Raw genomic sequence first — 18,027 nt, forward strand, 5'->3', positions numbered from 1 at the left:
GGACAGACAGTTCCGGTACACTTAACATAGAATACCCAGGGGCAAGATGCTGGAGGAGCTCAGCAGGGCAGGCAGCATCTATGGAAAGGAATAAAGAGTTGATGTTTCGGGCCAAGACCCCTCCTTTCCAGAACTGGTAAGGAAGGGTCTTGGCCTGAAATAGTAACTGTTCACTCCCCTCCATAGATACTGCCTGACCTGCTGAATTCCTCCAGTACTTGGTTTGTGTTGCTCTGGTCTTCCAGAATCTCTTGTGTTTGATATAGAACACCCATTCACTCTTCAGCCACTTGTCTGATCGGGAGCACTCAGCTGTGTGACCGTTCTGACTGGTTCCCACTGACCCTATCCATACTCACTCCTCTCTCCCTCCATGACTATTTTATCAGGGATGATCTACCTCTCTTTGGAAGGTGATGTGCTGATTTGTTGAATCCACTTGCCCAGCTATCAGACTCTTGCTCTGTGCTGAACAAAGTGGCTTCACCTTTTATTTCAGATCCTTTTGGGATCTTGTTTATCACGCTCCCAACTATTTCCACTGGAACCCAGTCCACTTGCGAGTTCTGTCCGAGTCTCCCTAGAACACCAGGAATCCAGTTATGGGCACACAAATGCTGTATGCAAGTTTATGAAAACTCGTTTCTAGTGTGTGCAGACCCGGGGCTCTGTCACTTCATTTTTTATCAAACCCTTTGACTACAGCCACGGGGTAAACCCTCCCCACCCTTCCAAGGAAAAGTCATGCACAGTGGCAGGAGGCGAAGGGGTGGTGAGAATAGGAAGTTTGTTAATTCCCCCCCATGGTTAGTTTCTCTGCTGAGGACTTTAGAAATCTTGAGCACCCCCCATGTTAATTTGATTTCCTGCTACAGGGATACAGCTGCTGTGGGACCCTCCATGTAATTATTACCATCAGGCCTTGAGTTTGCAGAGAGAGCATGTGGCAGGCACACTGCAATGAGAACATTGTGATATGGTCACTGAGTGATTGTTTGAAAACCTGGCAGACAGAGTTTAGTATGGAGAAGAGTGAGGAGCACTTCCAAAAGAGGAGTTTGACTCCAGATCATCCATATGACAGTGAGCTTTTATCTTATCTGAATGCACTGTGACCACGGCCTCTGGGATATGTCACTGATTTTCATTGTTCTGTGCAATTGTTTAACCCATTTAAATCTCATTAATGTTTTTAACTTTGTAAAGTAAGGTTTTATTTATTGGAATTACAGCTTTATAAAAAAACGTGCAATTTAATATTTATGCGGTGAATTCTGTTTAAGTAAATTATACCAATGTGGGCAAGGCCTCCTGCTTCCCCTTTCATTTTCTGACAGTGCTGGGACTGAACGCCCCACTCCTGCCTGCCTTGTAGATGGTGGGACAGCTTCACGCATTTGGATGGGGAGATGGCGGGTACCTGAATCTGTTGATGAGATGTGGCAGGATTGTCTGACACCGAATTGTGCTCACTGGAACTTGCTGCCTTTTTCACTGGATCTGGATCAGCTTCAGCCTGCATTAAAGTGAACCTTCCTTATCGTAAGACCATCAGTAGGCCATTTGGCTTATTCCATTACAGCTGATTTATTTTCTCTTTCAACCCCGTTCTCACACTTCCTCCCCATAACCTTTGATGCCCAGACTAATCAAGAACCTATCAACCCCCACTTTAAATACACTCAATAACGTCCTCCATAGCTGTCTGTGACAATGAATTCCATAGATTCACCACCCTCTGGCTAAAGAAATTCCTCATCTCTGTTCTAAATAGACGTCCCTCTATTCTGAGGCCATTCCGTCTGGTCCTAGGTTCCACACAGGAAACATCTTCTCCATGTCCAGTCTATCTAGGCCTTATCTTATTCCTTAACCCCTGACAAGGGTGAGGGCAACACCATCTGACAGCCTAACTCTGACCAGCCCACACAGATCCTGGTACCTTGCCCCACACCATCATGGGATGAAGGATTTTACTCCATAATTAACCTATTCCTGGCAATGAGGGAGGTTTACATTAACCTGTGCTTGAGTGGCCCTGCTTCCTTATAACCCAAGCAGCACAAAGTTCAAACAGCAGGGCCTGTAATTTCTCTGTGATGACTGCATTCAGTGGGGCTTTGAGATGTGGATAAAACACGATCGATTTAAGCTCCTGGGGGAATGATATTTGAAGCTCAGAATGGTTGGTCTGTAAACCGATCGCTCCCCTCAGATATGTTTCTGTGACACCAGATCCTGTTCAAAAGGTTGTGAGCGGTGTTTCCTTCCACTCTGAATGTCACCCAGGCCTGGGAATGAACTGGAACGCCGAGTGCGATTGGCCATAGCAAGCACTGTTAATTTTGTAAAGATGGAAATAAATCTCTTTGTTTCTGGAACATTCTGTCCATTGTTTGAAATGACAAGATAAGAGGAATGAAGTCCAACCAGTGTGATGTGCAGGGCAGGGAGCCAGTGACCCATGGCCAAATCGAAGGTTAAAAGCTGGGACTGTGTCTACCCTCCCTAGGCACCACAAACACAGAAACCATAGTTACACAACAGACAAATGTTCTTTTTACTGAGGATTTAAACTTGCCCGGTGGTGCGGGAAGTCATTGCCAGTCAGTAGGTTGGGTTGAAAGCTGCCGCGGCAGTCCTGTCACTCCTGGGGCAGCAGGAGAGTTCAGTACAAGGGGATTTCCTAAATCCCGGGACCAAGACTCCTCAGGTTCAGTGGTCCTTGCCAAGGATATACAGATGGCCAGAGTCCCCTGATGACACTAACCCACCTCTGCCGACACAGGAGGGGTGGTCACTCGGGGCTCTCAGCTTCCACTGCAGTTCAGTCACTCACTGCCCCATGTCACACCATCCAGATCTGCATTTACAGGCCGCCAGTACTGTCCCCGGGGCCCAGTGGCTCCTCCTGGTGATGGCACAGAACTGCTCCCCTCTGGGTCCTGCCCGTGGAGGGGCCCACCTACTCTGAGCAGATTGCCAGGTTCTTCTTGAGGTTTTCCATCAGCAGGAGGTTCTGCAGAGCCAGCTGGCGGCATTCGGTGTCAGGATCATTCCCGGCGATGTCTGGGGGAAGAGAGAGAGAGAATCAGCAGCAGGGGTGGCTGTGGTGCTGGGGCCAGAGCCAGAGGGTCAGGGTACAGTGCAGTGCCACAACACTACCCAGGCACCTTCACAAATTGGCAGAGTGTACAGCAAAGAACGTTAAAATCTATTTTTAAAATTTATTTATTTTATATTTATCTGATCTAGTTATTTCTCAATCACTTCTATTTATTTATTAACAATTCTTTATATAAAAAATTATTTATTTAGAGATACAGTGTGGTAACAGGCCTTACCGGCTGAACGAACCTGCGCTGTCCAGTTATACCATGTGACCTATTAACTGGCACATACTTGACTGGAAACACCAGGAAGAAAGCCAGTCACGGTGAGAATTGAACCTGGGTCACTGGTGCTGTAATAGTGTTGCTATATGCTGTGGCATCTCTATGGTCACGGGGAAGCCAGCAGCCCTTCTGGCTGTCAAAGTTGGTGGTGTGTGACTCTGTGCCTGTGAACCTCTGAGGCAAGGAGAGAAGGCAAAAAGGCAACCCTCACAGCTCACTGCAGCAAGCTGATGGAATGGAATGGCAAGTGAGGAAATGGTTCCCCTGGGCAGATGATGCATGCCACCATTCAACTACCAGACACCCTCCGTTCCTGTCGCTCTCATCCTCAGTTCTAGCCCAAGCCAGTTCTCAGTGCCAGGAGACTGCCCGGGACAGGTAACTCACCCGCCAGCCAAGATCTCGCTTCCAGGAGCTCATCGGGAACATCAGCCAGGAGCCGGTCACTGGGAACGGTCAGCAGCAAGGAGGAGAAGCCAAAGAGTGTTCCCTGCCGAACATACCTGAGGCGGGAAAGGCACCATCACTGTTAGAGCAACACAGCAAGTCAGGCAGCATCCATGGACGTGAATAAACAGTTGGTTTTTTGCTGAGACCCTTCAAGAATGGAAAGGAAGGGGGTAGAAGCCAGAGTAAGAAGGTAAGGGGAAGGGAAAGAGAACAAGTTGGTAGGTGATAGGTGAGACTTGTTTGGGTGGAGGGAGGAGAGAAGTGAAGTAAGAAACTGGGAGGTGATAGATGAAAGAGGTAAAGGGCTTTAGAAGGAGGAATCTGATAGGAAAGGAGGAGGGGAACCAGAGGTGAGCAGAAGAGGAAAAAAATAAGAGGGGAGCCAGAATGAGGAATGCAAAAAGAGAAAAGGGGGTGGGGGGGAGGAGGAAGAAATTACCAGAAGTTGGAGAAACCAATGTTCATGCATCAGGTTGGAGGATATTCAGATGAACGGTGAGATTTTGCTCCTCCAGCCTGAGTGTGGCCTCTTTGTGGCAGTAGAAGAGGCCATGAACAGAATGGGATAGGGAAATAGAATTAAAATAGAATTAGTGATCCTGAGCCCAGGAAACCAGGGCAGAGTTCCCACACCTAGGGAACACACTCAAAGGTGGAGGCACCCAAGGACGCACAGTGGATTTGCAAATGTTTCTCACCCAAAAAAATAGACCCCAGAATCTCTGCAGCCTGAACATGACTGACCCTTGCTCTGTGCAAATGGAGATCAGAATGGGTCTGTCTGCCTGTCACCGTGCCGAGGTTCGGCTAGAGCAGTGACCAGTGAGGCCTCCCGTGGGTCAATGTCCTGTGGGTGCGGAGAGGAGACAACCAGAGGAGGTGATGAGCAGAGGGAGGGAAGGGTTGAAGGACGACCAGCTACTTACGTGTCTGGGTGGTAACGAAGGGCCCAGGTGAATCCGAGCAGAGCCATGCCCATGGAAATGGCAATCTAAGGGAGGGCAAAGGTGGCTGTCAGCACAGGAGGGAGGAGAGATGTTGGGATAGAGGCAATCTCACCTCCCAGAGTTCCCTCCCCCACCCCCCCCCCTCCCAACCACAGAGAGAGCCACCCCCACCAGAGGACAGCATGTACATTCTCCAGTCACACCTCCTTCACCCACCACCCATATCATTTCAATCTTGGCCCCAGACCCAAAGCTGCCCTTCCCTCCCCAACATTCCTCTCCCACCTTCTCACCGGCACATTGACGGACAGGTACACCAAGACAGCAAGGCTGTGGGTCAGACGGCCAAGCATCAGTGGCTCCGACAGGAAGTCGTAGGCAGCCTGAGGTCTGGATCGTGGGGTTGGGGTGAATGGTCAGAGGTGAGAGGTTAGTCCTGATACTGAGCCACACACTATTTACCAACCGCTGCCTCATAGCCCCTCCCCTGGTGTTCACTGAGTTTCCCTTCCCTCCCCAACATCATATAACCATATAACAATTACAGCACAGAAACAGGCCATCTCGGCCCTTCTAGTCTGTGCTGAACTCTTATTCTCACCTAGTCCCACCGACCTGCACTCAGCCCACAACACTCCATTCCTTTCCTGTCCATATATCTATCCGATTTAACTTTAAACGACAACATCGAACCTGCCTCAACCACTTCTGCTGGAAGCTCGTTCCACACAGCTACCACTCTCGGAGTAAAGAAGTTCCCCCTCATGTTACCCCTAAACTTTTGCCCTTTAACTCTCAACTATATGCTCCACCCCCACCTCCCCCTCATTTCCCACATCCCCTGCCCTTCTTCATTAATTTCCACCCCTTTGAGATTGGGCAAGGGGAGAGGAGACGGGCAGATATCGGTCAGTGGCTGTTACCTGTCATAGTTGTTGATCAAGGGGAAGAAGAAATGTCCGGCCACTGGACCCAGACGGTTGGGAGATGCCTGATGTCTTGGTCTCAACGAGCCCTGACAAAGAGCAGCCAACGTCAGCTGGAGGACCAGGACTGAAGGGAAGCCCATGTTCAAGTCATTCCCATCCCCACTCATGGACATCGGTTCCATTCCCAGTGCCTGATCCACCTCCTCCCTCCCCACACCACCTCTCCTCTTCCTCTGGGGGGGGGGGGGAGAGGGACTCGGGGAGCTCAGAATTGCTTTTGTCCTTCTCCCTCTCAGAACCCGATGCACATGGGGGACAGTAAACCCCAGCACTCCTCTTCCCCCCCCCCCCCCCCGCCCACCGGTGCCTACAACTGACTGCCCCTCCTCCACCCCACAGCCTACAACTGACTGCCCACTCCGACCCACTTTACTAAAGCGACGGGTCTTGTTCTTCAGCCTCTGCTCGATGATTTGTTTCCAGTGCTGGCTGGGGTCGGACACCACCCTGTGCTGCAGTTGAAGGAACGGGTCTGCGCTCTTGTCTGACAGGCTGCCTGCTGCAGGTCCAGGCTGGGCCAGTTCCTGGGCAGAGAGCACCAGCACCTGTACACAGACACAAACAGCCAGTCATCAGAGGGGTTTCAGCACATGCGGTCAGTGTGACAGTTAGTGCGGGGGTTCAGTGTGGCTGCCTGCCAGGAACAGCCTGGGAAGGTGGGCAAATACTTAGAAGATTAAAGCTTAGTTTCATTTATCACACATACCTTGAAAGATACAACAAAACGTGTCATTTTCATCAAGACCAATAGTATGAGGATATGCTGGGGGCAGCCCGCAAATGTTGCCATGCTTCCCATACCCACAACTTATCGCCCTAATCTGTCCTCCCACTTCCAGATAATCTCTGGAATGTAGGAGGAAACCAGAGCACCCAGAGGAAACCCATGTAGTTACGGGGAGAACACACTAGGTCCTTATAGACAACAGTGGGAATTGAACCCTGATCGGTCATCATTAGCACTGTAAACTATTATTCTAACCATTACTTACATCCAAGATGTCCAGGCGCTGGGACAGGCTGTAGTTCACGGCGTAGAACTCTGAGGTCAGGTACTGAGTGACCTGTGATTGAGGGACAAAATGTGAAACAGAGTCCTGTAAATATATATGTATATATACACACACACACATTGCAAAACAAGGTTTGTGAACCCTTTGCAAATACCTGGTTTTCTGCATTAGTTATAAAATGTGGTCTGATCTTCATCTAAGTCACAATAATAGACAAACAGAATCTGCCTAGACTAATATCACACAAACAATTGAACTTTTCATGTCTTTACTGAACACATTTAATCATTGACAGTCCAGGCTGGAAAAAAGTACGTGAACCCTTGTTTTTAATAACTGGCTGAGCCTCCTTTAGCAGGAATAACCTCCACCAAACGTTTCCTGTAGTTGCTGATCAGACTTGCACAACAATGAGGAGGAATTTTAGACCATTCTTCCATACAAAACTGTTTTAGTTCATCAATATTTCTGGGATACCTTGCATGAACAACCCTCTTCAGGTCATGTCACAGCATCTCAATTCGGTTAAGGTCTGGAGTCTAACTTGGCCGTTCCAAAACCTGAATCTCCTTTTTAAACCATTCGTTATTGATTTACTCCTGTGTTTCAGATCATTGTCTTGTTGCATCATCCAACTTCTATTAAGCTTCAGGCGATGTTCCACTACCCTGACATTCTCCCGTAAAATGTCTTGACAGAATTTTGAATTCACTGTTCCCTCAACAATTGCAAGCTGTCCAGACCCTGAGGCAGCAAAGCAGCCCCAAACCATCTGCAGTGCCCTTTTCCTCCAAACATTGCAATGTGCATTTCTGACAAAAAGTTAAAACTTTTGTTTCATCTGTCCACAGAACATTGTTCCAGAAGTGTTGTAGGATATCCAGGTGGTCTTTTGCAAACTTGAGACGTGCAGTAATGTTTTTTTTCCAGAGCAGTGCTTTCCTCCATGGTGTCCTTCCACTCTTAACCATATAACAATTACAACACGGAAACAGGCCATCTCGGCCCTTCTAGTCCGTGCTGAACTCTTACTCTCGCCTAGTCCCACCAACCTGCACTCAGCCTGTAACCCTCCATTCCTTTCCTGTCCATATAGTTGTCCAATTTAACTTTAAATGACAACATCGAACCTGTCTCAACCACTTCTGCTGGAAGCTCATTCCACACAGCTACCACTCTCTGAGTAAATAAGTTCCCCCTCATATTACCCCTAAACTTTTGCCCTTTAACTCTCAACTCATGTCCCCTTGTTTGAATCTCCTCCACTCTCAATGAAAAAAGCCTATCCACGTCAACTCTGTATCCCCCTCATAATTTTAAATACCTCTGTCAAGTCCCCCCTCAATTTTCTACGTTCCAAAGGATAAAGACCCAACTTGTTTAACCTTTCTCTGTAACTTAGGTGATGAAACCCAGGCAACATTTCAGTAAATCTCCTCTGTACTCTCTCAATTTTATTGACATCTTTCCTATAATTTGGTGACCAGAACTGTACACAATACTCCAAATTTGGCCTCACTAATGCCTTATACAATTTCAACATTACATCCCAACTCCTATACTCAATGCTCTGATTTATAAAGGCCAGCATACCAAAAGCTTTTTTCACCACCCTATCCACATGAGATTCCACCTTCAGGGAACTATGCACCATTATTCTTAGATCCCTCTGTTCTACTGCATTCTTCAATGCCCTACCATTTATCACCTATGTTCTATTTTGATTAGTCCTACCAAAATGTAGCACCTCACATTTATCAACATTAAACTCCATCTGCCATCTTTCAGCCCACTCTTCTAACTGGCCTAAATCTCTCTGCAAGCTTTGAAAACCTACTTCATTATCCGCAACGCCACCTATCTTAGTATCATCTGCATACTTACTCATCCAATTTACCACCCCATCATCCAGATCATTAATGTATATGACAAACAACATTGGACCAGTACAGATCCCTGAGGCACACCACTAGACACCGGCCTCCAATCTGACAAACAGTTATCCACCACTACCCTCTGGCATCTCCCATCCAGCCACTGCTGAATTCATTTGACTACTTCGATATTAATGCCTAACAATTGAACCTTCCTAACTAACCTTCTGTGTGGAACCTTGTCAAAGGCCTTACTGAAGTCCATATAGACTACATCCACCGCTTTACCCTCGTCAACTTTCCTTGTAACCTCTTCAAAAAATTCAATAAGATTTGTCAAACATGACCTTCCACACACAAATCCATGTTGACTGTTCCTAATCAGACACTGTCTATCCAGATAATTATATATATCATTTCTAAGAATACTTTCCATTAATTTACCCACCACTGATGTCAAACTCTATCCATATGAGATTCCTAGCCGATAATTGCTAGGTTTACTCTTAGAACCCTTTTTAAACAATGGAACAACATGAGCAATACACCAATCCTCCGGCACCATCCCCGTTTCTAATGACATTTGAAATATTTCTGTCAGAGCCCCTGCTATTTCCACACTAACTTCCCTCAAGGTCCTAGGGAATATCTTGTCAGGACTCAGAGACTTATCCACTTTTATATTCCTTAAAAGTGCCAGTACTTCCTCTTCTTTAATCATCATAGTTTCCATAACTTCCATACCTGTTTCCCTTACCTTACACAATTCAATATCCTTCTCCTTAGTGAATACCGAAGAAAAGAAATTGTTCAAAATCTCCCCCATCTCTTTTGGTTCCACACATAGCTGTCCACTCTGATTCTCTAAGGGATCAATTTTATCCCTCACTATCCTTTTGCTATTAATATAACTGTAGAAACCCCTGTGATTTATTTTCACCTTACTTGCCAGAGCAACTTCATATCTTCTTTTAGCTTTTATAACCATATAACAATTACAGCACGGAAACAGGCCATCTTGGCCCTTCTAGTCCGTGCCGAACTCTTACTCTCACCTAGTCCCACTGACCTGCACTCAGCCCATAACCCTCCATTCCTTTCCTGTCTATATAGCTGTCCAGTTTAACTTTAAACGACAACATTGAACCTGCCTCAAATACTTCTGCTGGAAGTGGCAGTAGAACGACTTCTGCTGGGCATCTTGCAAAGGTTGCACCAAGAGCACAACACAACAACATCTTGTTCAGTGTTTTTCTTATAGTGGACACATGACCAGAGACTTTAGCAAGTTCTAGAGCTTTCTGCAGATCTTTTGTCGTTACCTTTGGATTCTTTTTCACCTCCTTCAGCATTGTATGTTGTGCTCTTGGTGTGACCTTTGCAGGGCACCCACTCCTAGGGAGAGTAGCAACAGTACTGAGTTTCCTCCATTTGTAGACAGTTTCTCTTACTGTGGACTGATGAACACTCAGGTCTTTAGAAATGCTTTTGTAGCCTTTTCCAGCTTCATGCATCTCTACAATTCTGCTAAGATCCTCTGAACGTTGTTTTGATCGAGGCATGGTGCACATAAACATATTTTTCTTAAGAACAGCATTTACTTTGTGTGTCTTTTTTTATAGGGTAGGACACCTTTACAATCCACACCTCCAATCTCATCTCATTGATTGGAACACCTGACTCCAAACAGTTTTTGTAGAAGGCATCCCCCAGACATTCACGTACTTTTTTCAACCTAGGCTGTGATTATTTAAATGGTGTACTTAGTATTGATGAAAAGTAGCATAATTATTTAAATACACACAGATTTACATATGTCTTATTATAATTATGTATTGCAAAGACCTGCAGACATAAAACAATAAATTTCACAACATATGCCAGTAATATTAAACCTGATCCTGATGATTGGGCTGTGGATAAAGAACCAAGAGAGGAAACTAGACATACAGCAGCCAGTCTGGTTCAAGTATGGTGCAGAATGTGTTGGAGGGTAAAGAGTGAGAGGGAATGGACAGTGAGGGGTGGGTCTCAGGTCACTGGCAGACAGACAGTATGTGGTTCAGGTCCACGGACCACAGCCCGCCCAATACTCACCGGAACCACGCTGGTCACAGTCAGGGCCACCAGTGCCCGTTGCCGCAATCCAGTGAACCCTACAATGCCGAACTTGTCTTCAAGGTGTAGAAGGACCTTGGTGAGTTCCACACTGACCTGTGGGCAGAAGGCAAGGCTGGGAGAGTGACACAATGAAAATCCAGCCGCAACGATCCCTCTCGTTGGGTCAAACCCCACCCTTCACCCACACAACCCCTTTCCATGGGAGACTTCTCCTTCATTGCAGCCCGTCCTGGGTGTGAGAGACTCCGAGGGAGGAGTTAACCCCAGAGCCCAGGTTCCTGCCTGTCAAACACATACTCATGCAAGTTGGACATCCTGGTGTTAGGGATCGTTCTTGAGTTATAAGTTCATGGAAAGCATAATTATGGATGAACTAAAATGAGAACCAGTCTTTAGGAAATATATCCTGTTCACAGTTTAACTTACAACTTTGTAGCTAGTGAAACCAATCAGTGGATGTGGGACATTCGGACTCTGTCCTACAGGGACAGACTATAGATGAATGTTCCTGCTGTTAGCACATTGTTAGAGGTGTGTCTATGCCACTTCAAAATTAAACTTTCAAAGATAAAGATAAACGTATATATATATATATGTCACCATATACAACCAGTTTCAGATGGAGCTGGTGAAGGTCAGCGACTACTTGCTGGTGGCAAATAAAACAGCTAAATTCTTTATTAATCATACTTTTGCTGGTAAATGTACACTCAAACAAAAGCTTGTAACTTCCCTGTCGGAGTTGAGCTTTTGAATCACCTGTACGCCCTGACATTTTTGCAGCGTGAACCAAGGTCTTGAAGGTGCAGAACAGTTGCAGCGTGGCAGAGTCCAGGCTGGACAGCATAGAATGAGCAAATGGAAAGGGCAGTTTGCTCGGGAGAGCATGCGCAAAGTCGCCAGTTACCAGCGCCAAATGCATGGCCATTGCTGGAGAGGACCTGGAGGCAATTCGATACGGCAGAACTGAGGATAGTTGAGGCAGAGTGTGGGCCCAAGAGTGAGGAAAGACCCGAGGTTTGATCAATTTAAGCACTGAGCAGAATTGGAAAGGTTGGGTTCAGGATGAATCGAGGCGGGGGTTGGAGAGTAAGAAATGACCTGAGATTTGGATGATTTAAGCGTCGGGCCAGACTGGAAAGGTCAGGATGTCGGGGCCAGAGGCAAGGGATGGGCCAGTTTAGATCACTGCTCCATGAGGTTTACCTGTCTCTGCACTGAACTGAGGCTGTGGCCTGCAACAATCAGGCTTCTGCATTGGCTTTGAACTTTGAACAAACCTGGGATTCATTTCCCTGTAGGCCTACTCAATAAATCCAATAACCATAATAGCACCAACTGGGCATATAACCAGTGTGCAAAAGATGACAAACTGTGCAAATACAAAAAGAAATAATAATAATAACAAATAATCAAATGTGGAGAACAGGAGATGAAGAGTTCTTGAAAGTGAGTCTATGGGTTGTGGAAACATTTCAGTGACGGGACAAGTGAAGTTACCCCTTTGGTTCAAGAGCGTGATTGTTGAGTTTGAGGAGATTTGGTACGTCACCAGCGACTCGCAGAAATTTCTACAGATGTACCATGAACAGCATTCTAACTGGTTACATCACTGTCCAACATGGGGGAGGGGGTTACTACACAGGATTGAAGTTGTAAACTTAGTCAGCTCCATCAAAGGCACTAGCCTCCGTACTATCTAGGACATCTTTAAGGAGCAATGCCTCAAAAAGGCAACATCCATCATTAAGGACCCCCCCCCCCCACCCCCCAATCACTCAGGTCATGCCTTGTTCTCACTGCTACCATCAGGAAGGTAGGTACAGAAGCCTGAAAGCACACCTTCAACAATTCAGGAACAGCCTTTCCCCCTCAGAAATCTGATTTTTGAATGGACATTAAACCCATGAACACTATCTCACTACTTTTTTATTTCTATTTTTGCACCACTTAATGATTTAACTATTTATATATATATATTTACTGTAATTCAGTTTTCCCCCCACTTTTATAATGTATTGGATTCTACTGCTGATGCAAAGACAACAAATTTCATGACATATGCCAGTAATATTGAACCTGATTCTGATTATTGTTCCTGAACCTGGTGGTGAGTCCAGAGGCTCCTGTACCACCTTCCTGATGGCAACAGTGAGAAAAGGGCATAGGCCGGGCACTAGGGTTCCTGATGATGGATGTTGCTTTCCTGTGACAGCGTTCATTCAGATGTACTCAATGCTGAGAGGGCTTTACCTGTGATGGACTGGACCATATCCGCATTTTATAGGACTTTCCATACAATGGCATTGGTGTTTCCACATACTCTCCACTACACATCTATAGAAGTCTGTGCAAGATTTGGACAAATCTTTTGTCCTGCACCATTTAATCACAGCTGATCAATTTCCCTCTCAACCCCACTCTCCTGCCTCCTCCCCATAACCTTTCATGCCCTGACTAATCAAGAACCTAGTAACCTCAGTCTTAAATTCACCCAGTAACCTAGCCTCGACAGTCCAGATTCACCACCCTTCGAGTCATAGAAAAGTGAAATACAGAAACTGGCACTTTAGCCCATCTAGTCTGTGCCAAACAATTTAAACTGCCTACTCCTATTGATCTGCACTGGGACTAGAGCCCTCCATGTTCCTATCAAACTGTCTTAAACGCTGAAATTGAGCTCGCATCCATCATTTCTGCTGGCAGCTTGTTCCACACTTTCACCACATTCTGAGTGAAGAAGTTCTCCCTCATGTTCCCCTTAAACTTTTCAGCTTTCACCCTTAACCGATGACTTCTAGTTCCAGTCTCACCCAACCTCAGTGGAAAAAGTCTGCTTGCATTTGCCCTCTCTATATCCCTAATAATTTTGTATACCTTTATCAAATCTCTCAATCTTCTACGTTCCAAGAAATAAAATCCTAATCTATTCAATTTTACCACATAATTTAGATCTTCCAAACCTAGCAACATCCTTGTAAATTTTCTCTGTACTCGTTCAACCTTATTTACACCTTTCCAATAGGTAGGTGACCAAAACTGCACACAATATTCCAAATTAGGCCTCACCAATGTCTTAAACTTCAATGTAACATCCCACATCCTGTACTCAACACTTTGATCTATGAAGGCCAATGTGCTAAAAGCTTTCCTTATGACCCTACCTACCTGTGACACCACTTTCAATGAATTATGGACCAGTATTCCCAGATCCCTTTGTCCTATCACACTCCTCAGGGCCCTACCATTCACTATGTAAAACCTACCATGGCTGGTGCTACAAAAGTGCAACACCTTGCACTTGTCTGCATTAAATTCCACCTGCTATTTTCAGCCCCCTTTTCCAGCTGCTGTAGATCCCACAAGTCTCGATAGTGTTCCTCACTGTCCACTACACCCTCATTCTTGGTGTCATCCGCACAATTGCCAATCCAGTTCACCACATTATCATTCAGATTGTGGATATAGATGACAAACAAAAATGGACCCAGCACTAATCCTTGCGGCACTCCTCCAATCACAGGCCTCCAGTCAGAGAAGCAACCCTGTACTACTACTCTCTGGCTTATCCCACAAAGCCAATGTCTAATCTAATTTACCCCTCATCTTGAATGCCAAGCGACTGAATCTTCTTGACCAACCTTCCATGCAGGACCATGTCAAGTGCCCTGCTAAAATCCATGTAAGACAACATCCACTGCCTTGCCTTCATCAACTTTTCTGGTAACTTCCTTGAAAAACTCTAAGATTGGTTAGACATGACCTACCACACACAAAGCCATGTTGACTATCCTTAATCAGTCCTTGTCTATCCAAATACTTACATATCTGGTCCCTTAGAATACCTTCCAATAACTTTCCCACTATTGATGTCAGGCTCACTAACCTATGATTTCCTGATTAATTTTTAGAGCCTTTCTTAAACAGTGGAACAACATTGGCTATCCTGCAATCCTCTGGTACCTCACCTGTCTCCAAGGGTGATTTAAATATCTCTGCTAGGGCCCTAACAATTTCTGCACTCTCACTGTGTCCCAGGGAACACCACGTCACGCCTTGGGGATTTAACCACCCTAATTTGCCTCAAGACAGCAAACACCTCCTCCTCTGTAATCTGTATGGAGTCCATGAAGTTGATGCCGTTTTGCCTCACTTCTATAGACTCTGTGTCCGTCTCCTGAGTAATTACAGATACAGATCTTCCCCATCTCTTTTGGCTCCATGCGTGGTTTACCATTCTGATCTTACGGAGGGTCAGTTTTGTATCTTACAATCCTTTTGCTCTTAACGTCTCTGTAGAATCCCTTAGAATTTTCCTTCACCTTGTCTGCTTAAGGCAACCTCATGCCTTTTTTTAACCCTCCTGAATTCTTAGAGTTCTCTTGCATTTCTTATACTCCATAAGTACCTCATTTGTTCCTACCTGCCTCTACCTGCTACGTACCTCCTTTTTTTAAATTAACCAGGGCCTCAATATATCTTGAAAACCAAGTCTCTCAAGAGAATTTTTATCTTTACCTTTTATTCAGCAGTCACATACAAGCTTTGCACTCTCAAAATTTCACTTTTGAAGGCCTCCCACTTACCAAGTACACCTTTGCCAGAAAACAGTCTGTTCCAATCCAACTTGCCAGATGCTTTCTGATACCATCAAATTTGCCATTCTCCAATTTAGAATCTCAAATCGCAGACCAGAATTATCTTTTTGCAATATTTACTTTGAAACTAAAGAACATTGACTTCTCTAACTTCCGCTAATGCCCCACCTCCCCCTTGTACCCCCATCCGTTATTTATTTATATACACACATTCTTTCTCTCTCTTTCCTTTTTGTCCCTCTCACTATACCCCTTGCCCATCCTCTGGGTTCCCCCCCCCCCTTCTTTCTCCCTGGGCCTCCTGTCCCATGATCCTCTCATATCCCTTTTGCCAATCACCCGTCCAGCTCTTGGCTCAATCCCTCCCCCTCCCACTTTCAAATCTCTTACTAGCTCTTCTTTCAGTTAGTCCTGACGAAGGGTCTCGGCCTGAAACGTCGACTGTACCTCTTCCTAGGGATGCTGCCTGGCCTGCTGCGTTCACCAGCAACTTTGATGTGTGTTGCCAGTTCTTTTATAGTATTGGATTCCCAGTCAATACGTAGAAAGTTAAAATCACCTACTATAATGAACTTATATACCTTGCAACAGTCTGTGATCTCGTTACAAGTTTGTTTGGTCTGTTGGATGATCTCGAATATTGCCCCATTAACATGGTCATACCTTTATCACTCAATTCCACCCCTAATGCCTCACTAGATTAGTTCCCCAGTCTGTCCTGACAAAGCAGTGTTGTGACATTTTCCCTGACGAGTAATGCCACCCCTAACCCTCCTGCAACCAAGTCTCACTAATGGCTACAATATCATAATTCCAGTGTTGATCCAGGCCCTGAGCTCATCTGCCTTTCCTACAATACTTCTTGCATTGAAATATATGCAGCTCAGGACACTTGTAGCATCATGCTCAACCATTTGATTCCTGGCTCTGCCTGAGGTCTTACCAACATCTGCTTCCACAACCTCTCCACTAATTGTTCTGGCACTCTGGTTCCCATCCCCTGCAACTCCAGATTAAACCCCACCGTGCAGCATTAACCAGCCTTGCCACTAGAATATTAGTTCCCCTCTGGTTCAGGTGCAAACCGTCCCCTCTCTACAGGTCCCACCTTCCCTGGAAGAGAGCCCAATTATCCAAAAGCCTTCCCTCCAGCACCGATTCCTTAGCCATGTGTTAAATTGTATAATCTTCCTATTTCTGGCCTCTACTCCACTGTAATACTGATACATCTAACTTTAGCTTCTCCCTGTCAATTTGCAGGGTGAGTTCTACCATATTATGATCACCGTTTCCTAAAGCTTCCTTTTACCTTAAACTCTCTAACGCTATTCAGTTAATTACATAACACCCAATCCAGAACTGCTGAGTCCCCCCCCCCCCCCACCCAACTGGGCTGAACAAGCTGCTTCAAAAAGCCACCTCACACTCACAGACATTCCACAAATCCTCTCCAATTCCAGCACCTATTTCATTTTCCAAATCTATACGCATATTGAAATCTCCCATGATAACATAATGTTAGGGTAACATTGTCTTTTTTACATACTTTTACTGTCTCCCACTGTAATTTGTAGGTCATATCCTGGCTACTGTTTGGAGGCCTGTAAATAACTCCCATCAGGATCTTCCTACCCTTGCAGTTTTCTAACTCTACCCACAAGGATTCTACATCTTCGATCCTATGTCACCTCTTTCTAAAGATTTTATTTTTTACCAAAAGAACCATTCCTCCTCCTGTGCCTACCTGCCTAACCTTCTGATAGACTGTTAATCCTTGGATATTAAGCTCCCAACTACACTTGACTTTTAGCCATGACTACCCAGAACATCTTACGTGCCAATCTCTAATTGTGCGTACTGTGTGCAAATATAGCACCTTCAGTCCTGTATTTGTTACCCTTTTCAATTTTGTCTCCCTTTTACACTGCAACCCATCCCACTGACTGCAATTTTGCCCTATCATCTACCTGTCCTTCCTTATAGTCTCCCTATACAGTACCTCTGCTTGTAGACCAAAATCCCTATCATCAGCCCTATCACTCTGACAGGTTAATTTAAAACAACTTCCAAGCCCAACAGCAAACCTGCCTGCAAGGATATTGGTCTCCCTTGGATTCAGGTGCAGCCCATCCCTTTTGTACAGGTCATACCTTCCCCAATTATCCATAATTCTGAAACACTGCCCCTTACAACAGTTCCTCAGCCACACATTCATCTACCAAATGATCCTATCCTTGCCCTCTCTGGTGCGTGATACAGGCAGCAATCCAAAAATTGTTACCCTGGAGGTCCTGGTTTTCAGCTTTCTAGCTGGCACTCTTAAATTCTCACTTTAGGACCTCTTCTCTTTTCCTTATGTCATTGATGTCATGCCAAATCTTCATAAACTCCTAAGGAAGTAGAGGCAGTCTTGCTTTCTTCATAATTACACTTATGTGCTGGGTACAGGACAGATCCTCTGAACCTAACACAGAGGAATTTAAGGCTGTTGACTCTCTCCTCCTTTGATCTCCCAATGAGGAGTGGCTCATGGACCTCTGGTTTCCTTCCCTTGAAGTCAATAATCAGCTCTTTGGTCTTGCTGACATTAAGTAAGAGATTGTTGTTATGGCACCACTCAACCAGATTTTCAATCTCAGT

General features: G+C 45.5%; 2 protein-coding genes across 5 annotated transcripts in view; one reads left to right on the forward strand and one right to left on the reverse strand.

Annotated features, from left to right (window-relative positions):
- Nucleotides 1-18,027, forward strand: part of LOC140203236 (SEC14-like protein 5) — a 72,185-nt gene that overhangs the window by 45,290 nt on the left and 8,868 nt on the right. The window lies entirely within an intron of this gene.
- The window catches only part of telo2 (TEL2, telomere maintenance 2, homolog (S. cerevisiae)), a 51,487-nt gene continuing 33,645 nt past the window's right edge, over nucleotides 186-18,027 (reverse strand). The window contains exons 14-21 of one of the 2 annotated variants that reach the window (XM_072269224.1): nucleotides 10,766-10,882; nucleotides 6,774-6,845; nucleotides 6,150-6,326; nucleotides 5,716-5,807; nucleotides 5,086-5,182; nucleotides 4,772-4,836; nucleotides 3,783-3,898; nucleotides 186-3,069 (exon numbers count right to left, since the gene is read on the reverse strand). In XM_072269224.1, the coding sequence (XP_072125325.1) occupies nucleotides 2,966-3,069; nucleotides 3,783-3,898; nucleotides 4,772-4,836; nucleotides 5,086-5,182; nucleotides 5,716-5,807; nucleotides 6,150-6,326; nucleotides 6,774-6,845; nucleotides 10,766-10,882 (840 nt within the window). In that variant the 3' untranslated portion in view covers nucleotides 186-2,965. Of the gene's footprint in view, nucleotides 3,070-3,782; nucleotides 3,922-4,771; nucleotides 4,837-5,085; nucleotides 5,183-5,715; nucleotides 5,808-6,149; nucleotides 6,327-6,773; nucleotides 6,846-10,765; nucleotides 10,883-18,027 lie in introns of both variants that reach the window. The other variant, XR_011887331.1, reaches the window with a different exon arrangement.

This window comes from Mobula birostris, chromosome 9 (genome assembly GCF_030028105.1).
Source record: "Mobula birostris isolate sMobBir1 chromosome 9, sMobBir1.hap1, whole genome shotgun sequence".
NCBI classification, from domain to species: domain Eukaryota; kingdom Metazoa; phylum Chordata; class Chondrichthyes; order Myliobatiformes; family Myliobatidae; genus Mobula; species Mobula birostris.